Source organism: Microcaecilia unicolor, chromosome 2, assembly GCF_901765095.1.
Source record: "Microcaecilia unicolor chromosome 2, aMicUni1.1, whole genome shotgun sequence".
Taxonomy (NCBI): Eukaryota; Metazoa; Chordata; class Amphibia; order Gymnophiona; family Siphonopidae; genus Microcaecilia; species Microcaecilia unicolor.
In genome coordinates, this window is record NC_044032.1 from 355,560,268 (window position 1) to 355,583,474 (window position 23,207).

General features: G+C 44.5%; 1 protein-coding gene across 3 annotated transcripts in view; it reads left to right on the plus strand.

The window, feature by feature from the left end:
• UBXN8 (UBX domain protein 8) overlaps positions 1–23,207 on the plus strand; it is a 132,945-nt gene that overhangs the window by 59,903 nt on the left and 49,835 nt on the right. For all 3 annotated transcript variants that reach the window (XM_030194491.1, XM_030194492.1, XM_030194493.1), the window contains 2 exons: positions 884–1,024; positions 16,571–16,612. In XM_030194491.1, coding sequence (XP_030050351.1) covers positions 884–1,024; positions 16,571–16,612 — 183 coding nt within the window. The remainder of the gene's footprint in view (positions 1–883; positions 1,025–16,570; positions 16,613–23,207) is intronic.

Sequence of the window (23,207 nt, forward strand, 5' to 3'; positions counted from 1 at the left end):
ACATGGGCAATGCTGATGTGCTGATTAGCGTAGAAATGCTCACTCAACCCCCAGACACGCCACAGCCTCTGCGAAAAAAAAATTGTAACGCATGGTGTGCGTGGGCATAGTGGAAAATCTCAGTGTGTCCGCAATAAATCCTTTTAAAATGTGGTAAGCCCACAGTCTGCAGTGATGCCTAGCATCGTTTTTTGGAGGGAGGGGAGGGGAGGGGGGGGGAACAAGGGAAATGTATTTCTTGATGCAACTCAACAACAATGTGTGAGCAGTGGAGTGGCCTAGTGGTTAGGGTGGTGGACTTTGGTCCTGGGGAACTGAGGAACTGAGTTCAATTCCCACTTCAGGCACAGGCAGTTCCTTGTGACTCTGGGCAAGTCACTTAACCCTCCATTGCCCCATGTAAGCCGCATTGAGCCTGCCATGAGTGGGAAGGCGCGGGGTACAAATGTAACAAAAAAAAATAAAAAATGTGATTCCAAAATAAGACCATAGCATGCAAAGTCTGATACTTGTTACACTGCAACCTAATTCTCAGTGGTACATTCAACAGTGCCTGGTGCAAAGAATGCAGACTTCAAGTGGCAACATGTGGTGTTAACAGAAGTGTCAAAGTATCCAGATTAAAAAAATACAGTTCCTTAAAAGTAGTCACATTATTTGTAAAATAAGTGAAAATTCAGTAGGTAGCCAATGTCATTCAAATAACACGCTTGTTTACCCATGAGAATGGATTTGACCTACCTAGTTCTTAAAGAAATGCACAAATGTACATGTCTACTTTCCTTTCAGCTAACTCGTACAGAAAGCCAAAATGTGATGTCATTAGTTGTAACTGGTTGTAATCAAAAGGTCAGGTTTGACACTTGCTTGTTTTCCTGAGCAGGAGGATGAAAGCGTAGTACATGAGAGTGGAGGTGGCGAAATGGGTTTGGAAACGCCAAGCAAAGAGGCTTTGAGGAAAAGGAAACTTCCAGAACATGCTACAAAACCTGCACCACCATCTGAACCAGTACGACAAAAGAAGGTACATTCTATAGGCTACAGATGAACTTGGGCAAATGTTGGGGACATGCTAATTATATATCAGTGAGAGGAATATGTGCTCAGCAAGCAGTTCCCTTCTTTGAGAGCAATTCTATAAGAAGAAACCTATTTGGGGCCTAGTTTATAAAGAAAACTAGGCACCTACTTTCCTTTATAGAATACTAGCTTAACAGGCCACATATGCATTGTGATTAGGTGTGAGTGCTTACACCAGCCATAGAGCTGGTGTAAATGTTTGTGCTAAAATTCAGGAGATATGCGCATAACCTATTCTATAAGTTTTGTGTGTGTGTACCCCACTTAGACTCACCCATGTGAATGTGCACCTGCAAAGTTCACACTAGCAAAAATATGCATGCACTTATACAGTAGCATGTAAATGACAAGAATACTGGCATTTGTGCACATACTGCCCAATATTCGAAAGGAGTAGAAGAGTGGCCTAATGGTTAGTGCAGCGGGCTTTGATCCTAGCAACCTGGGCTAGATTCCCACTGCAGCACCTTGTGACATTGGGCAAGTCACTTAACCTTCCATTGCCTCTGCAAAAAACTTAGATTGCTAGGGACAGATAAAGTACCTGCATATAATGTGTACAGCGCTGTGTACGTCTAGTAGTGCTATAGGAAGGATTAATAGTAGTAGTAGGTTAGCTGGCAGGTTAGCGGCCTAAAACGATACTTGAGTGGTTATAACTGCTAAAGCAGGACAAAGCCAATATTCAGCAGACGATGGACAACCGGATATTCACAGAGACTGGCTTCCATAAGCTAACCAAGATTGGAGGCGTGCCAGGGGTATGTTTACAAGTTTGGTGGATAAAACTAATATTCAGTGCAGCATGTCCAATCAGTGTCTATCATATGCCCGGCTATATTTAGGAATGATTTTCTGCTGGATATCCCTTTTCCGGTTTTGAACATCTGGTCAAACTTGTAGCGGCTAAACCCAGCAATAGGATATTTGAAGCAGCTATAATTTGTATTCAATTATTCTCTCACTTTAAATTTATTTGACACTTTCTAGCATTATGCCTTTCAGTAAAGTTTCATACTGCTAGTCATGTGGTGGGCTATGGTAGGGTCAGGTACATGAAGACTGTTGTGACTGTGACTTGCTGGGTTGTTACTGTTGAGTGTCTTATTGTGTAACTGTTGATTCTATTAGGCATTGGGTTATAATACGAAGACAAACTTATGGGGAAAATAAAGCTGTTGTAGACAGACCCGTTTTCTCTGATAACCTGCCAGTTTAACCATTCCCAGTTTTCATTTTATCCTGCTATATTTGAGATACCTGGTGTGCAGTATCACCCATTCCTTTCCCCTGGTGACAGTACAACCAGGTACACCAGATGGCAAGGATGGCCGAGATGGCAGCTGCTCCTGGCATCTAACATAGTAACATAGTAGATGACTGCAGAAAAAGACCTGCACGGTCCATCCAGTCTGCCCAAGAAGATAAATTCATATGTGCTACTTTTTTATTTGTACTGTCCTCTTCAGTGCATAGACCGTATAAGTCTGGCCAGCCCTATCCCCGCCTCCCAACCACCAGCTCTGGCACAGGTCCTATAAGTCTGCCCAGCACTATCCCCGCCTCCCAACTACCAGTCCCGCCTCCCACCACCAGCTCTGGCACAGACCGTATAAGTCTGCCCAGCACTATCCCTGCCTCCCACCAACGGCTCTGGCACAGACCGTATAAGTCTGCCCACACTAGCCCCGCCTCCCAACCACCAGCTCTGCCACCCATTCTAGACTAAGCTCCTAAGGATCCCTTTCTTCTGCACAGGATTCCTTTATGTTTATCCCACGCATGTTTGAATTCCGTTACCGTTTTCATCTCCACCACCTCCCGCGGGAGGGCATTCCAAGCATCCACCACCCTCTCCGTGAAAAAATACTTCCTGACATTCTTCTTGAGTCTGCCCCCCTTCAATCTCATTTCATGCCCTCTCGTTCTACCGCCTTCCCATCTCCGGAAAAGGTTCGTTTGCGGATTAATACCTTTCAAATATTTGAACGTCTGTATCATATCACCCCTGTTCCTTCTTTCCTCCAGGGTATACATGTTCAGGTCCGCAAGTCTCTCCTCATACGTCTTGTAACGCAAATCCCATACCATCCTCGTAGCTTTTCTTTGCACCGCTTCAATTCTTTTTACATCCTTAGCAAGATACGGCCTCCAAAACTGAACACAATACTCCAGGTGGGGCCTCACCAACGACTTGTACAGGGGCATCAACACCTCTTTTCTTCTGCTGGTCACACCTCTCTCTATACAGCCTAGTAACCTTCTAGCTACGGCCACCGCCTTGTCACACTGTTTCATCGCCTTCAGATCCTCAGATACTATCACCCCAAGATCCCTCTCCCCATCCGTACCTAGCAGACTCTCACCTTCCTAACACATATGCCTCTCTTGGATTTCTACTCCCTAAGTGCATCACTTTGCATTTCTTCGCATTGAATTTTAATTGCCAAACCTTAGACCATTCTTCTAGCTTTTTCAGATCCTTTTTCATGTTTTCCACTCCCTCCGGGGTGTCCACTGTGTTACAAATCTTAGTATCATCCGCAAATAGGCAAACTTTACCTTCTAACCCTTCGGCAATGTCACTCACAAATATATTGAACAGAATCGGCCCCAGCACCGATCCCTGAGGCACTCCACTACTCACCTTTCCCTCCTCTGAGCGAACTCCATTCACCACCACCCTCTGGCGCCTGTCCGTCAACCAGTTCCTAATCCAGTTCACCACTTTGGGTCCTATCTTCAGCCCATCCAGTTTATTTAAGAGCCTCCTGTAGCTCCAGCGTCAGAGATGCAGGTACAAGGCCCACAGGGTGTACAGGCTCAGAGTGAGTTACCTTCAGCTTACAGAGGAAGAGGCATTTCAGAGAACCAGATTCAATAGAGGCACCATTGCTGTCCTGTGTGAGCTGTTCAGAAATTATCTCAAGGCCGCCGTTGCCTTCACTTTATTTTCCTCTCAAGCCATTCTTGATCCATTTCAATCTGGCTTTCGCCCCCTTCATGCCACTGAAACAGCACTTGCTAAAGTGTCCAATGATCTGTTCCTGGACAGACCCAAAGGCCTCTATTCTATCCTCATCCTTCTCGATCTATCTGCTGCTTTTGACACTGTTGATCACAGCCTACTCCTTGATACGCTGTCCTCACTTCGATTTCAGGGCTCTGTTCTTTCCTGGTTTTCTTCTTACAGTTGGTGTGCCTCAGGGATCTGTCCTGGGACCTCTTCTTTTCTCAGTCTATACTTCTTCCCTTAGTACTCTGATCTCATCCCATGGTTTTCAGTACCATCTTTACGCTGATGACTCCCAGATCTACCTCTCCACACCAGAAATCTCAGCAGGAATTCAGGCCAAAAATATCAGCCTGCCTGTCTGACATTGCTGCTTGGATGTCTCACCGCTATCTGAAACTAAACATGACCAAGTCTGAGCTTCTTATCTTTCCCCCTAAACCAACCTCTCCTCTTCCCCCATTCTCTGTTTCTGTGGCTAACACTTTCATCCTCCCTGTCTCATCAGCTCATAACCTTGGGGTCATCTTCTACTCCTCTCTCTCCTTCTCTGAACATATTCAGCAGACTGCTAAAACCTGTCGTTTCTTTCTCTATAATATCACCAAAATTCGCCCTTTCCTTTCTGAGCACACTACCAGAACCCCCATCCACACGCTTATCACCTCTCGCTTAGACTATTGCAACTTGCTTCTCCAGGTCTCCCACTTACCCATCTCTCTCCTCTTCAATCTGTTCAAAATTCTGCTGCACGACTTATATTCCACCAGTGTCACTATGCTCATATTAGCCTCTCCTCAAGTCACTTCACTGGCTCTCTATCCATTTCCACATACAGTTCAAACTCCTCTTATTGACTTATAAGTGCATTCACTCTGCAGCTCATTTAGTACCTCTCCACTCTCATCTCTCCCTACAATCCTCCCCGGGAACTCCGTTCACTGGATAAATCTCTCTTATCTGCACCCTTCTTCTCCACTGCTAACTCCAGACTACGTTCCTTTTATCTTGCTGCACAATATGCCTGGAATAAACTTCCTGAGCCGGTCTATACAAGCTCTATCTCTACCCATCTTCAAATCTAGGCTAAAAGCCCACCTTTTTTGATGCTGCTTTTAACTCCTAACCCTTACTCGCTTGTTCAGTACCATTATTTTATCATCCTCACCTTAGTAATTCCCTTATCTCTTATTTGTCCTGTTTGTCTGTCCTAATTAGATTGTAAGCTCTGTCGAGTAGGGACTGTCTCTTCGTGTTCAAGTGTACAGCGCTGCGTACATCTAGTAGCACTATAGAAATGATAAGTAGTAGTAGTAAGGCCCCCACCCTGAGGAGCCACACCTTGCCAGTGGCTTTGAGGGTCACCACAGCCCTGTCTTACCTGGCTACTGTCAGTTTATAGTATGTAGTTGAGGTTACCACGGGCATCACACAGTGTGCCACCTACCATTGTATAGATCCTTCCTGCAAGCTGTATTCAGGCACCTGCAGCACTATCCTGCTTATTTTCGAAAGAGAAGGACAGCCATCTTCCGACACAAATCGGGAGATGGCTGTCCTTCTCCTAAACCCGGCCAAATCGGTATAATTGAAAAACGATTTTGGCCAGCTTCAACTGCTTTCCGTTGCAGGGCCGGCCAAAGTTCAAGGGGGCATGCCAGCAGTGTACTCACAGGCGCCCCGTATAAGAGGCTTGGGGAGGCTAAGCCTCCCCAGCCCAGCTCTGACCTTCCCCGCGGCCCTGCCGAGACTCCTGACAAAATCTTCTGCTGCTGCCGCCGCTTCTATTGAGCAGCGCAGCGGCAGCCAGGAACGACATCTATGCAGCTGATCCGCTGCCGCCGCTTCTCTCGGAGCCAGCATAAGAAGAAAAAGAAGCGCGGGACCGCAGCAGCGTTCAGACATGCGCTGTCGGCTCTGCCGGTCTCTGCCCCGTGACGTCAATTTCCCGTTCCGGGGGCAGAGGACCGGCAGAGCCGACAGCACATGTCTGAACGCTGCTGCGGCCCCGCACTTCTTTTTTTTCTTCTGTCAGCTAAAGAGGCCCGAGCCAGAGGGAAAGAAGGGAACGTGGCCACTGGCTGTAAAAGGTAGGCGGAGAGAGAAGAAAAGCAGGGGAGAGCCAGGGGACATGGCCAGCGCAGTGGAGAGCCAGAGAGCAATAGGGAGAGAAAGAGGGGACATGGAAAAAAGCAGGGGAGAGCCAGGGACATGGAAAAAAAGCAGGGGAGAGCCAGAAAGAGATGAGGAGAGAAAGAGGGGCCATAGAAAAGAGCAGAGGAGAGCCAGGGACATGGAAAAAAAGCAGGGGAGAGCCAGAAAGAGATGGGGAGAGAAAGAGGGGCCATAGAAAAGAGCAGGGAAGAGCCAGGGACATGGAAAAGAGCAGGAGAGAGAGAGAGATGGGAAGAGAAAAAGGTGACATGGGAAAGAGCAGGGGAAAGTCAAAGAGAGATGGGGAGAGAAAGAGGGGCCATAGAAAAGAGCAGAGGAGAGCCAGGGACATGGAAAAAAAGCAGGGGAGAGCCAGAAAGAAATGGGGAGAGAAAGAGGGGCCATAGAAAAGAGCAGAGGAGAGCCAGGGACATGGAAAAAAAGCAGGGGAGAGCCAGAAAGAGATGGGGAGAGAAAGAGGGGCAATGGAAAAGAGCAGGGGAGAGCCAGGGACATGGAAAAAAGCAGGGGAGAGCCAGAAAGAGATGGAGAGAGAAAGAGGGGACATGGGCAGGAGAGAGAGAGAGAGAGAGAGAGAGAGAAGCTGCTGGGGAGAAACTGGGGGAGACCCTAGCTGTCAGACTGAGAAATGCTGGCTGGATGAAAGGAGGGAGAAAGAGGAAAAATGCTGGAAGGAGGGAAGAAACTGGTAGGGAGGGAAAGAGGAAAGACACTGGAAGGATGGGGTGAGAGAGGACATGCTGAATGGAAAAGGGTCAAGAGAGAACTGTCTAGAAGGAAGGGGAGATAGAGGAAGACAATGGACGGAAGGATTGGGAGAGGTTAATGGGTGGAAGGATGGAGAGAGAAAGAGGGATAACACTGGATGACATGGTAGGAGAGAAAGAGGGAAGGTGCTGGACATGGATGGCGGGAAGGGAAGTATATGCACATGGATGGAGGGGAGTGAGGAGAAATGCTGGATATGGATGGAGGGGAAACTGTTGAATATAAGAGCTGGATCGGGATACTGAAGGATAGGGACAGGGCTACAGATGGTAGACAGGACGCATAAGGACACAGGAGGATGGTGGACATGGTGAGAGAAAAAATATCAAATGGAAAGAAGACACTGCATAAAACAGAAGACACTGGGACCAAAGCGAATAGAAAAACTAAATGATCAGACAACAAAGGTAGAAAAAAGTATTTTATTCAGAATTTATTAACTGGAATATGTCAGCTTTTGGAAATGTGCATCTGTGATGTTTTGCATGTAAATTTCAATTTTTCTAGTATTGCTGCATGCTGAGTCTGACTTCTTGAGGTAACTTTCCAGTTCAGTATTTTGCCTTCATATCTGTTGTCATGTGTTTTTCATGTGTGATCAAGGTGCAGTATTCTGCTAGCGTGTAGTATTTTCAGCCCTTTTTGGGTTTTGTTTTTTTTGTTTCACTAGGTTGTGCACTGGAGTTTTAGAGCCCCCGTGTAATTACAGTGCTGCCTTTCCACGCATAAGGTTTAGCTCGTCCTGTCCTTGGAATTAGTACTGTTATGGTTTGGTAAGGCTATATGAGTGTGTTTTTGCACAAGTTTGTGTATAGTGTTTTGCAGTGGAGAGATTGTGTATTGGCCTTACTGAGGTGGCACCAAATCATCAGAAAGGGTTTTAGAGCCTAAATCATGACACACTACCTCTTGAAGGATCTACATATAGTCGTTCATAAAAGGAGCTCATTGTGAACACTTTCCACCCTAAAAGGGTGTTTTGTGGCTCTACATGAGCATTGTGATATTATGATCCCTTGTTTCATATTGTTGACGGTCTGCATTTTCCGTATGGGTGGTATATTGGTTTATTAGGGTCTGCCCAGTGTTATGGTACAGTAAGGTTTATGAGTGTGCTTTTGCACAAATTTGTGCATAGTGTTTTGCAGTTGAGCAATTGTGGTTAGTACATGCTTTGAGCAACCACTTTATTCTTTGACATATGATACATATTTAATATCTAAATTTAATAAAAGGTATTAATTGTGACTTATTTTTACTTATTTTTTTTTCTGTTGTCAGACAATTATGGATGTAAGCCCCGCCTCTGGTCCCACCCCTAACCCCGCCCCCTTTAGCCTCCCCAAACAGTTGGGCCACCGACCGCCTATGAGTGTACTGAAGGCGGAACGGGGGCGTGGTTAAGAGATGGCCGGCTTCGGCCGATAATGGAAAAAAGAAGGCCAGCTCTGACGAGCATTTGGGCGACTTTACTTGGTCCTTTTTTATCCATGACCAAGCCTTGAAAAGGTGCCCGAACGGACCAGATGACCACCAGAGGGAATCGGGGATCACCTCCCCTTACTCCCCCAGTGGTCACCAACCCCCTCCCACCCAAAAAAAAAAAAAATTTAAAAACATTTTTTTTGCCAGCCTCTATGCCAGCCTCAAATGTCATACCCAGCTCCATCACAGCACTATGCAGGTCCCTGGAGCAGTTTTAGTGGGTACTGCAATGCACTTCAGGCAGGCGGATCCAGGCCCCGCCCTGTTACACTTGTGGTGGTAAATGTGAACCCTCCAAAACCCACCCGAAACCCACTGTACCCACATGTAGGTGCCCCCCTTCATCCCTAAGGGCTATGGTAGTGGTATACAGTTGTGTGGAGAGGGTGTTTGGGGGGGGGTTGGGGGGCTTAGCACCCAAGGTAAGGGAGCTATGCACCTGGGATCAATTTGTGAAGTCCACTGCAGTGCACCCTAGGGTGCCCGGTTGGTGTCGTGGCATGTGAGGGGGACCAGTGCACTACAAATGCTGGCTCCTCCCACAACCAAATAGCTTGGATTTGGCCGGGTTTGAGATGTCTGCCATTAGTTTCCATTATTGGCGAAAACCAATGGCGGCTATCTCTAACGCCGGCGATCTCTAAGGGCGGCCCAAATGTTGAGATTTGGCCGGCCCCCACTGTATTATCGAAACAAAAGATGGCCAACTATCTTGTTTCGATAATACGGTCGGGTATGCCGCTTTACGGGGCCGTCATTAGAGATGGCCAGCTCTGTTCAATTATGCCCCTCCACATCACCTTTCCATGCACCCCTGAACAGAGGCAGCAGACCATGAGGGAGTTTTATGCCATTGCTCAGTTTCCCTCAGTATTGGGGGTGATAGACTGTATCCACATTGCCTTAAACCACCTGAGCAACAGGAGAGAGAGCCTACAGTAACAGAAAAATATTTCATGAGGCTCCTCCAAATCAGTTCTCACTCGTGCAGGTCACACCATAATGTCTGCAATCTAATTTCTGTTCTTTTCCCTGCTTCTCTGTCTTTCTCATGCTCCCTGTGGAATGTCCACTCTGTCTCCAACAAACTTTCCTACATCCATGACCTCTTTATCTCTCATGCTGTCCATCTGCTTGCACTAACTGAGACTTGGCTTTGCCCTGAAGACTCTGCTTCAGCTGCTGCCTTGTGTCACGGAGGTTACCTGTTCTCCCATACACCTTGCCTGGTTTGACTCCTGGCTTTCCTTCTTTCTCAAACCTTCATCTCCTCCTCTCATTCTTGGGGATTTTAACATTCATGCTAATGATCCCTCTGACTTCTATGCCTCTCAGTTTCTTGCTTTAACAACCTCTTTCAAACTTCAGCTGTGCTCCACTCACGAGAATGGCCACTGTCTTAATCTTGTCTTCTTCTCCAACTGCTCACTCTCCAGTTTCTGCACCTCAGTTCTTCCCCTCTCTGACCATCATCAGATAACATTCACACTTAAACACCCTCCCCCCCAGTCTTGTCCAATCTCCTCCAATTCATTTAGGAATCTTCAGGCTATTGACTCTTGCACTCTCTTCACAAGTGTTTCATCCTTCTTCTCAACTACTATGTTTTCCAAGTCTGTCAATGAGGCTGTCTCTTCCTATAATACTCTGCTGTGCTGTAGATACTCTTGTTCCTCCCATTCTGTAAGGCGTACCAAACCCCAGCCTTGGCTGACTTCTAGAATCCGCTACCTACGTTCCTGTGCCTGATCTGCTGAACGCCTTTGGTGTTCCTGTGCCCACGCTGACTTCATACATATCAAATTATTGCTGTCCTCTTTCCAGTCTTCTCTTTCACTTGACAAACAGAACTACTATATCCACTTGACAAACTCTCTTGGCTCAAACCCCCGCTTTCTATTTGCCACACTGAACTCTCTCCTCAAAGTGCCTTCATCTCCATTCCCCCTTCACTTTCTCCCCAGACTATGGCTGTCATGACAAGGTTCACAAGATTAACCTTGAGTTCTCAACCAAGTCATCTCCACCTCTCCTTCCCCCAGTCCATTCTTTCAACCTTCTTTCAACCTCTATCTCCTTTTCTTCCTTTTCTGAAATCACTGAAAAGGAAGCTGCCCATTTTCCTTCCTCCTCAAAACTACCTGTTCCTCTGATCCTATTCCCACCCATCTACTTAGCACTATCTCTCCTACTGTCATCCCCTCAATCTTTCACTTTCCACTGCAACTGTTCCTGATCCCTTCAAACGTGCCATAGTTACACCACTCCTCAAAAAATCTTCATTAGACCCTACCTGCCTTTCCAACTATCAGTCCATCTCCCTCCTCCCTTTCTTATTCAAGCTACTTGAACGTGCTATTCACCACCATTATCTAGACTTCCTTTCATCTCAAGCTGTTCTTGATCTACTTCAATCTAGCTTCTGCCCTCTATATTAAAATGAAACAGCTCTTGCGAAAGTCTCCAATGATCTGTTCCTGGCCAGATGCAAAGGTCTCTATTCTGTTATCATCCTTCTCAATCTATCTGCTTTTGACACTGTTGATCACCACCTACTCCTTGATACGCTGTCCTTGCTTTGATTTCGGGGCTCTAATCTTTCTTGGCTTTCTTCTTATCTCTCCCATCACACTTTTAGTGTATACTGTGGTGGATCCTCATCTTTTTCTATCCCACTATCAGTTGGTATAGCTCAGGGCTGTGTCTTGGGACATCTTCTTTTCTCCATCTGTACTTCTTCCCTTGGTGCTTTGATCTCCTCCCATGGTATCATCTTTATGCTGATGACTCCCAGATCTACCTCTCTACACCAGAAATTTCAGTAGGAATTCAGGACCAAGTCTCAGCCTGCCTGTGTGGCATTGCTTCTCTATCTCTGTATCTCTGTGGATAACACTGTTATCATCCCTTTCTCGTTATCTCGTAGCTTTGGGATCATCTTTGACTCCTCTCTCTCTCTCTCTCTTTGTTTGCATATATCCAACAGACTGCTAACATATGTTCTTTCTTTCTCTATAATATTACCCAAGATTCGTCTCTTCCTTTCTGAGCACACTACCAAAACCCTTTTCCACACTCTCATCACCTCACGCTTAGACTACTGCAACTTGCTTCTCGCAGGTCTCCCACTAAGTCATCTCTCTCCCCTTCAATCTGTTCAAACTTCTGCTGCATGACTTATATTCCGCCAGTGTCGCTGCGCTCATATTAGCCCTCTCCTCAAGTCACTTCATTGGCTCCCTATCCGTTTCCGCATACAGTTCAACCTGGAAGAATACTGAGCCAAATCAACAAATTAAACAATAGTAAATTAGCTGGACCAGATGGCATACATCCAGGGGAACTCAAGGATGATATTGTTGATCTGCTGTTAGTAATATGTAACCTGACATTAAATTCATCCCTAGTACCTGAAGATTGGAGGCTGGCCAGTGTAACGCTGATTTTTATAAAGCGTTCCAGGGGTGATCCAGGAAATTGCAGACCGGTGAGCCTGATGTCAGTGTTGGGTAAAATAGTGGAAGCTATTATAAAGAATAAAATTACAGAACATATAAACAAACATGGTTTAATGGGGTTGAGTCAGCATGGGTTCAGCCAAGGGAAGTCTTGCCTCACTAATTTGCTTCATTTCTTTGAAGGCGTGAATAAGCATGTGGATAAATGTGAGATGGTTGATGTAGTGTATCTAGATTTTCAGAAAGCTTTTGAGAAAGTTTCTCATGAGACACTCCTGAGAAAATTAGAGTAATGGGATAGGAGGCAGTGTTCTGCTGTGGATTAGGAATTGGTTATTGGATAGAATAAAGAGAGGGTAGGGTTAAATGGTCATTTCTCTCAATGGAGCATAGGCGCCCGGTATAAGAGGCTTGGGGAGGCTAAGCCTCCCCAGCCCGACCTTCCATGCCTGCTGCTTTCTTCCTAGTATTGTATTGCCCCTCTTTCCCCCAAGCCCCACCTCCTGCCTTAGGCTGTAGACGTTTTCCTTCCCTGTCTCCTGTTTCGATCTCTGCTTTTCGTACAGTAGTAATTGTAAAGCAAAGCTGCGGGGGGGGACCCTGATTCTCCACACAGCAGCTGCTGCCTCATCTTCCGGCTGACCTCCAAAGAGGAAGTTATAGCAGAGAAGGCGGGGTCAGCTAGAAGTGGTAGCTGGCGATCTGCTTTCTTTTCAGCACTTTCAGACCCTGCACGAGGCTATGGCTACGGAGGCAGGATTCAAGAAATCAGAGCCAAAGAGTTCAGCAGACTTGGAGGTAACTGCAGACCTTCTGCAAAGCAATCAGAGCTGTTAATGTGCAGTGGCAATGCTTAAACTGCTGCAAATTGCATAAGTACTCCACATGCCAAAACAAAAGTAGTTGCTTTAGCCCTGACCCTAGTTCTAAAGTGGAACCATGCTGACAAGAAATCCAGACGTACAAATGCAATGGTTGAACAAATTGCTGTAAATATGACTGTTTTACATTTTTATTTACATGTGTATTTAGAAGAAAATGTTTTCTGGCAGGATTTTATTGTTCCACAATTTAGGAATCAGTAAAAAGATTCAAACAAGAAGAAAAGGCTTTCTGGAAAGCTGATGAGGTGAATTTTCATTCTCTGCTCCCAGTACACAAACGAGTTTTAGTGAATCACACTGCATGTGAAAGGGTTCGCCTACAAGTTTTACAGTGTAGAAAATAAATTAATCTTTGTTCAGTGGTAGCTTTTGAAATATTATAGTAACAAATTTTCAGCTACTAGCACTATACAATGTTTTGATTTATGGCTTTAAGTATTAAATTTAAATATTTATATATGCAAAGTGAGCAAGCGTCTTTAACAGTTGCACCTTGCAAGACACAACAAGAACCTGTTACAAAACAAATTACCTTTTGTATAAATTTATAGAGTTGTAGATAAACAAGTTCTCCTCTTATGTCATTTAGAATTATAATGAGTAGCAAGAGTGCGGTATTACTAATCAATGCCTACATTACACTACATTTTCTTAATTTTATCTAAAATATCATCCAATCCACGCTGTACACTATCGTAATAGCCTAGAGTAGTGGATGTAAAAAAAAAAGTTTGTGATTGTGGTTAGTATATTCTTTGAACAATCACTTTACTCTTTGACATATGACACATATCTAATATCTAATTTTAATAAAAGGTATTAATTGTAACTGTTTTATTTTTACTTATTTTTTTTCTGTGTTGTCAGACAATTATGGATGTAAGCTCCACCCCTGGCCCCACCCCTAATCCCGCCCCCTTTAGCCTCCCCAAACAGTTGGGCCACCGACCGCCTATGCAGTGGAGGATGGTGCATAGTGGAGTGCCACAGGGATCAGTACTGGGACAGGCGCTATTTAACATATTTATAAATGATCTGGAAATCAGAACGACAAGCGAGGTGATTAAATTTGCAGATTTGCAAAACTATTCAAGATTGTTAAAACACATGCATACTGTGAAAAATTGCAGGAAGACCTTAGGAACTTGGAAGACTGGACATCCAAATGGCAGATGAAATTTAATGTGGACAAATGCAAAGTGATTCACATTGGAAAGAATAATCTGAATCACGGTTATCTGATGCTAAGGTCTACCTTGGGGGTAGATATAGGTGTCGTAGATACTACACTGAAATCTTCTGCTTAATGTGCTGCTGCAGCCAAAAAAGCAAACAAGATGCTAGGAATTATTAGGAAAGGGATGGTAAATAAGACCGAAAATACTAGAATACCTTTGTATTGCTCTGTGGTGCAACCTTATGCTGAGTATTGTGTGCAATTCTGGACACCGTGTCTCAAAAAAGATATAGCGGAATTAGAAAGGGTTCAAAGAAGAGCAACCAAAATGATAAAGGGGATGGAACTCCTGTCATATGAGAAAAGTCTAAAGAGGTTAGGGCTCTTCAGCTTGGAAAAGCGACAGGTGAGGGGAGATATGATTGTGGTCTACAAAATCCTGAGTGGTGTAGAACGAGTAGAAGTGAATCACTTTTTTACTCATTCAAAGAGTACAAAAGTAGGGGACACTCATGGAAGTTTCAAGGAAATACTTTTAAAACAAATAGGAGGAAATATTTCACTCAGAGAATAGTTAAGCTCTGGAACACTTTGCTGGAGGATGTAGTAACAGCGATTAGCGTATCTGGGTTTAAAAAATGTTTAGAAAAGTTCCTGGAGGAAAAGTCTTTAGTCTGATATTGAGACAGACATAGGGAAGCTATGAATTATAGCTACATCATGCAAGGTTCCATGTTAGGAGTCACGGACCAAGAAAGGGATCTAGGTGTCGTCGTTGATAATACGGTGAAACCTTCTGCTCAGTGTGCTGCTGTGGTTAAGAAAGCAAATAGAATGTTAGGTATTATTAGGAAAGGAATGGAAAACAAAAATGAGGATGTTATAATGCCTTTGTATCGCTCCATGGTGCGACCGCACCTCGAATATTGTGTTCAATTCTGGTCGCCGCATCTTAAAAAAGATATAGTGTAATTAGAAAAGGTGCAGAGAAGGGCGACGAAAATGATAAAGGGGATGGGACGACTTTCCTATGTGGAAAGGCTAAAGCGGCTAGGGCTCTTCGGCTTGGAGAAAAGGCGGCTGAGGGGAGATATGATAGAGGTCTATAAAATAATGAGTGGAGTCGAACGGGTTGATGTGAAGCATCTGTTTACGCTTTCCAAAAATACTAGGACTAGGGGGCATGCGATGAAGCTACAATGTAGTAAATTTAAAACGAATTGGAGAAAAATTTTCTTCACTCAACTTGTAATTAAACTCTGGAATTCGTTGCCAGAGAATGTGGTAAAGGTGGTTAGCTTAGCGGAGTTTAAATAAGGGTTTGAATGGCTTCCTAAAGAAAAAGTCTATAGACCATTATTAAATGGACTTGGGAAAATTCACTATTTCTGGGATAAGCAGTATAAAATGTTTTGTACTTTTTTGGGAGCTTGCCAGGTATTTGTGACTTGGATTGGCCACTGTTGGAAACAGGATGCTGGGCTTGATGGACCTTTGGTCTTTCCCAGTATGGCAATACTTATGTACTAATTAATTTGAGTTTTTCCATTGACCATCACAACACTGCACTAGTTGTAAAATTGTTCTCTTGCTTTGTAATCTTCAAATCTCACTCACTGTAATTCAACTTTTGTAATGTGTGTAAGCCAAATTGAACTGAAATTATTTTTGGATAATGTGTGATATAAGACCCAACCAATAAATCAAGAAAAAGAACACAGAACCAAAACTCTAATTTTGGCTTTTTCTTTTGAGATGGTTTTAAACAGAGGGAGAACCACAACCTTTTGCAATATAATGTAAGCCACATTGAGCCTACAAATAGGTGGGGAAAATGTGGGGTACAAATGCAGCAAATAAATAAATAAAACTGCCCCCTCAATCACTCCTCCAAAGGCAAAGCACAAATCAGTAGCTAGCTGACACTCAGACATGACTTGTAGTGGGTATAAACAGCAGTGAGCAGATTTTTTTTAAAGTATGCAAATATTGCTGTTGCTGAATAGGAACTACATGTGTATATCTCAGGTCTTTCCCAGCCACACTCTTTTCCAAACTGTACATGCCGTGGATGTACTCATGTGAAGCAGTCTCTTTTCTAAAATTGCTGCTTTTTAGACATGTAGAAACACACAAGTAAGCCTGCTATTTACATGTTCAGAAGTTGCATAAACCTTCTAAAACGACCTCCTTAGTTAGAGCTGAAAGTCCTGTTAGTAAACTTTTACAGTGTCATCTTCTTGTATGACTCCTCAATCAGTAGAGCCCCGCTGTTCACCATTAGCAGAACCCTTGTTACAGTGTGCACAGGGAATCCCTGATCCAAAGCATATATTTTAACTTTTGTCATGCACAAAGTAATAAGCAGGTAGCTGAGCATTTTCTTCGGGTAGTTTTTGGTTGGGTGTTTGCACAAATTCTGCTCAGAGCCCAGATGTGAACAAATCGAGCTTTGAATACATTTTCTATATGTGTTGATTAGTATTTCTTGCCTTCTGCCTTTCTAAATTTTGTTCTTTTCTTTTGGCAGGGCCTTGTTTTGCCTGAGGAACCCATGGAAACCACAGAAGGCGTAAGAACTATTTTTACTTTTTTTTTTTTTTTAATCGCTTTATTCCAATGGGGGAAGGGTGAGAGGAGTCTTTTGCCTACTTAACTAGGGGAGGATTTGGGATGAAAAGAAGATTGCTGTGTCTGTTCGTGTTGATACCCTATAATTATACACTCACTTTGAAGTGCTATAATACTAAACCATCTCAGTTTGGTTCCTGTGAAAAAAAAAGGGTGATGGGGAGGAATGTTCTTGCTTCTAATTTTCAAGTGCTTGCCATTCTGATTCCTCCCACACTTTCAACAAGCAGATGGTACAAAGTCATTTTCAGGTTTGCAAATGCTTAGAGCTATTTATTTGAAAGAAAGAGGATCCCTAAAATAATGGAAAATTCAGTTTGATTTCTCTGAGAAAAAACACTGCTTCTTATTGCGGTCCACATTGTATCATACAGGGTTTTATGAACAGGCATGGATGGGGTAGAAAAAAGTATCACATAGAACTACTAAGATTCACAGCTTCTGTTCTTTTGGCACTGTCGGGCTCGTGTTTGTCACATTGTGCTCTAAGAGGTTAAGCTATTAGTTTGTGTGTTTCCTTGTGTATCATTTCCTTCTGACTCAGTAAGCAGTGCTTACCAAAGAGCTACATATGTCAAGTAAACTGGAGGAACCTTTTCTGAGGGTATTTAGATGCTTTCTGTAGAAAAAGTTTCAGTAGCAACCTCTGCTGGAATGTAGGCCTGCCACTGGGATACATCCAAGGGTACTGAACTGAGGGAAGTTCTGACAGCTGTTCGACCTCTTCACTGCTTCTGTAGAGTTGGAAGTGGTTTTGGTGGAACGGAGAAGGGACTCTCTCACAAAAGCAGAAGTAAGGAGGAGTTTGGAAACTAAAGGTAAGTTAGTCTCATCTCAGTTGTGAGTAAATTAATGGAAATGCCTCTAAAACAGAAAATAGTGAGGTTTCTGGAATCCAGTGGATTGCAGGACCCGAGGCAACATTATTTTACTAGAGGTAGGTCTTGTCACACAAATATGATTAATTTTGTTGATTGGATGACTAGAGAGATGGATCGAGGGAGAGCGCTAGATATACTTAGGTTTTAGCAAAGCCTTTGACACGATTTCATATAAATGACTAAGAAATAAATTGAGTGCCCTTGGTATGGACCCTAAAGTGACTGACTGAGTTAGAAACTGGTTGAATGGAAAGTGACAAAGAGTAGTGGTCAATGGAGTTCACTCGGAGGAAATGGACATTACCAGAGGTGTGCCACAAGGACTGGTTCTTGATCCAGTTCTTTTCAACATTTGTGTAAGCAATATTGAGGAAGGGCTGTCTGGTAATGTTTGCCTCTTTGTGGATAATGCCAAAATATGCAGTAGGGTAGATACAGTGGGGGAAATAAGTATTTGATCCCTTGCTGATTTTGTAAGTTTGCCCACTGACAAAGACATGAGCAGCCCACAATTGAAGGGTAGGTTATTGGTAACAGTGAGAGATAGCACATCACAAATTAAATCCGGAAAATCACATTGTGGAAAGTATATGAATTTATTTGCATTCTGCAGAGGGAAATAAGTATTTAATCCCTCTGGCAAACAAGACCTAATACTTGGTGGCAAAACCCTTGTTGGCAAGCAGAGCGGTCAGACGTCTTCTGTAGTTGATGATGAGGTTTGCACACATGTCAGGAGGAATTTTGGTCCACTCCTCTTTGCAGATCATCTCTAAATCATTAAGAGTTCTGGGCTGTCGCTTGGCAACTCGCAGCTTCAGCTCCCTCCATAAGTTTTCAATGGGATTAAGGTCTGGTGACTGGCTAGGCCACTCCATGACCCTAATGTGCTTCTTCCTGAGCCACTCCTTTGTTGCCTTGGCTGTATGTTTGGGTCATTGTCGTGCTGGAAGACCCAGCCACGACCCATTTTTAAGGCCCTGGCGGAGGGAAGGAGGTTGTCACTCAGAATTGTATGGTACATGGCCCCATCCATTCTCCCATTGATGCGGTGAAGTAGTCCTGTGCCCTTAGCAGAGAAACACCCCCAAAACATAACATTTCCACCTCCATGCTTGACAGTGGGGACGGTGTTCTTTGGGTCATAGGCAGCATTTCTCTTCCTCCAAACACGGCGAGTTGAGTTCATGCCAAAGAGCTCAATTTTTGTCTCATCTGACCACAGCACCTTCTCCCAATCACTCTCGGCATCATCCAGGTGTTCACTGGCAAACTTCAGACGGGCCGTCACATGTGCCTTCCGGAGCAGGGGGACCTTGCGGGCACTGCAGGATTGCAATCCGTTATGTCGTAATGTGTTACCAATGGTTTTCGTGGTGACAGTGGTCCCAGCTGCCTTGAGATCATTGACAAGTTCCCCCCTTGTAGTTGTAGGCTGATTTCTAACCTTCCTCATGATCAAGGATACCCCACGAGGTGAGATTTTGCGTGGAGCCCCAGATCTTTGTCGATTGACAGTCATTTTGTACTTCTTCCATTTTCTTACTATGGCACCAACAGTTGTCTCCTTCTCGCCCAGCGTCTTACTGATGGTTTTGTAGCCCATTCCAGCCTTGTGCAGGTGTATGATCTTGTCCCTGACATCCTTAGACAGCTCCTTGCTCTTGGCCATTTTGTAGAGGTTAGAGTCTGACTGATTCACTGAGTCTGTGGACAGGTGTCTTTCATACAGGTGACCATTGCCGACAGCTGTCTGTCATGCAGGTAACGAGTTGATTTGGAGCATCTACCTGGTCTGTAGGGGCAAGATCTCTTACTGGTTGGTGGGGGATCAAATACTTATTTCCCTCTGCAGAATGCAAATAAATTCATATACTTTCCACAATGTGATTTTCCGGATTTAATTTGTGATGTGCTATCTCTCACTGTTACCAATAACCTACCCTTCAATTATGGGCTGCTCATGTCTTTGTCAGTGGGCAAACTTACAAAATCAGCAAGGGATCAAATACTTATTTCCCCCACTGTACCCCTGTTGGTGTGGATAATATGAGGAGGGACCTAGCGAAACTTGAAGAATGATCTAGAATTTGGCAGCTAAGATTTAATTCTAAAAATGTAGGGTCATGCAAAAACGTGAGAGTGTGATACAGTATTTTATTTGTTTATTGGGATTGATTAACCACCTCTATGAAGAGATTCACCCAAGGCAGTGTACACCAGTTTATAAAGTTTACAATTTATAAAGTTTACAATTTTAACATCATAACAATAATAAGATGACCAAATATAAACATAAATACAATCAATGAGGTAAACCGTTCACCGAAGAGAGTGTGTATGAACAACTTGAAAAGCTAAAGGTGGACAAAGCCATGGGACCGGATGGGATCCACCATAGGATATTGAGGGAGATCAGAGAGGTTCTGGCGGGTCCTCTTAAAGATTTGTTTAATATATCCTTGCAGACGGGAGAGGTTCCGAGGGATTGGAGAACGGCGGAGGTGGTCCCTCTTCACAAAAGTGGTGATAGGGAAGAAGCTGGAAACTACAGGCCGGTAAGCCTCACTTCGGTAATTGGAAAAGTAATGGAGGCGATGCTGAAGGAAAGGATAGTGAATTTCCTGGAAGCCAATAAGTTGCAAGATCCGAGACAACATGGTTTTACCAAAGGGAAATCGTGCCAAACGAATCTCATTGAATTCTTTGATTGGGTGACAGGAGAATTGAATCAGGGACGAGCTATGGACGTAATCTACTTAGATTTCAGCAAAGCTTTTGACACGGTTCCCCACAGGAGGCTCTTAAATAAACTGGACGGGCTGAAGATAGGACCCGAAGTGGTGAACTGGATTAGGAACTGGTTGACGGACAGACGCCAGAGGGTGGTGGTGAATGGAATTCGCTCGGAGGAGCGAAAGGTAAGTAGTGGAGTGCCTCAAGGATCGGTGCTGGGGCCGATTCTGTTCAATATATTTGTGAGTGACCTTGCCGAAGGGTTAGAAGGTAAAGTTTGCCTATTTGCGGATGATACTAAGATCTGTAACAGAGTGGACACCCCGGAGGGAGTGGAAAACATAAAAAAGGACCTACGGAAGCTAGACGAATGGTCTAAGGTTTGGCAGTTAAAATTCAATGCGAAGAAATGCAAAGTGATGCACTTAGGGAGTAGAAATCCACGGGAGACGTATGTGTTAGGCGGGGAGAGTCTGATAGGTACGGGTGGAGAGAGGGATCTTGGGGTGATAGTATCTGAGGATTTGAAGGCGACAAAACAGTGTGACAAGGCGGTGGCCCTAGCTAGAAGATTGTTAGGTTGTATAGAGAGAGGTGTGACCAGCAGAAGAAAGGGGGTGTTGATGCTCCTGTATAAGTCGTTGGTGAGGCCCCACCTGGAGTACTGTGTTCAGTTCTGGAGGCCGTATCTTGTTAAGGATGTAAAAAGAATTGAAGCGGTGCAAAGAAAAGCTACGAGAATGGTATGGGATTTGCGTTACAAGACGTATGAGGAGAGACTTGCGGACCTGAACATGTATACTCTGGAGGAAAGGAGAAACAAATATTTGAAAGGTATTAATCTGCAAACTAACCTTTTCCGGAGATGCGAAGGCAGTAGAACGAGAGGACATGAAATGAGATTGAAGGGGGGCAGACTCAAGAAAAATGTCAGGAAGTATTTTTTCACGGAGAGAGTAGTAGATGCTTGGAATGCCCTCCCGCGGGAGGTGGTGGAAACGAAAACAGTAACGGAATTCAAACATGCGTGGGATAAACATAAAGGAATCCTGCTCAGAAGGAATGGATCCTAAAGAGCTTAGACGAGATTGGGTGGCAAAGCCGGTGGCGGGAGACGGAGATGGTGCTGGGCAGACTTATATGGTCTGTGCCAGAGCCGGTGGTGGGAGGCTGGACTGGTGGTTTGGAGGCGGGGATAGTGCTGGGCAGACTTATACGGTCTGTGCCAGAACCGGTGGTGGGAGGCGGGGCTGGTGGTTGTGAGGCAGAGATAGTGCTGGGCAGACTTATACGGTCTGTGCCCTGAAAAGGACAGGTACAAATCAAGGTAAGGTATACACAAAAAGTAGCACATGTGAGTTTATCTTGTTGGGCAGACTGGATGGACTGTGCAGGTCTTTTTCTGCCGTCATCTACTATGTTACTATGAGGCATATTTTCAAAGCACTTTGGGAGGCTAAGTTCCATAGGTTTCTATGGAACTTTGGGAGGCTAAGTGCTTTGAAAATGAGCTTGTATGTAACCTAATAATAGTACTAACATGAAACTGTGTCAGAAATGTACACATTTAATAACACTGTAGAACAGCCATATAACTAAAATATGATAAATATCAGTACAATACAAATCGGGGTTGACTCAAGGCATGGACCAGGTGAGGCACTGGCTCAGGGTGCCAAGCCTCAACCAACTCCCTTCTCCTTCTTAGGCAGCATTCCCCCCCCCCCCCCCCAATGTGTCCAGCATCTCATTTGTATCCCTCCACTCCACCCTCAAGTCCAGCATTTCACCTCCTTCCCTCAAATCCTTCCCCCATTTTACCTCCAAATGTGTCTTTCACCTCTAGAGGCAGCCAGCAGAGGTAGCAACTCACACACCACCACCTGAACAGTAGTAATGCTAGACTACTGGAAGAGGTCACAGTCACCATTTTTAGATCATCAGTGAAGTCCAGGAGCTGGGTCAGGATGTCTGGGGGGAGGCTTGTTTTGGAAGAGGGGCCAGGAGAATGATCTGGGCATGTTGGGGGTGGGAGGGGGAATCTGATACCCCCCTTATGCGGATCCCAGCTGAATACCTTCACAGCCCCAGATATTCAGTGCCAGGGACCGGACATAGCCTGGCATTGAATATCCGGGGCTAATTCAGCTGGCAACGTTCAGCACTTAAAAAGACATTCACTGTCAGCAACTGGATATCGCAAAGAGGATATTGGCACCTATTTTAAGTACGTTTTAGAAAGGAAACATAGGCACCTGTGTGCTGTTATAATACAGGCTCCCAGAATTGCCCTAGCAGCACAGAAATTCCAGCGCACAAATGCACACCTATGTTACACTTGTTGTGATAAAGGTGTAAATTTGTGTGTGTACATTATCCCCCTGTTTCTATTACATGGTGCCATTTGTGTGCATTATTTTGTAGAATAGTAACACACAGGTAAGTACTAGCTGAGTGCTCAGGGCTATTCTATAAATGGCATGTGCAACTCGCTTATGGGTCCTTTCACCAAGCCACACTAAAAGTGGCCAGCACTGGTGTCAGCATGTGGGTTTTCCATGTGCTGTGGCCACTTTTAGTGCAACGGTAAAATGGCCACCTCGCCATATTTTTTTTATAATGGCCACATGCTAATTTCCCTATTAGCGCGTGGCCATTACCGTGGGAGCCCTTACCACCACCTATTTAGGAGGTGGTAAAGGCTCCCATGCTACTCCTGTGCTAATCAGATAACACGCGGCAATATGCCTGAACCAAAGAACGCACGGCTCCCATACAATAGATTGCAATAACTTCAAAATCAATGAACTGTCTTGAGTATAGAGTACATTAAGCCACTTGATTAAGCTGCTTCTTCCCGTGACCCACTATTGTTTGCCATGCCAGCTCACTGCTGGAATCCTTTGAAATTACTGTAGT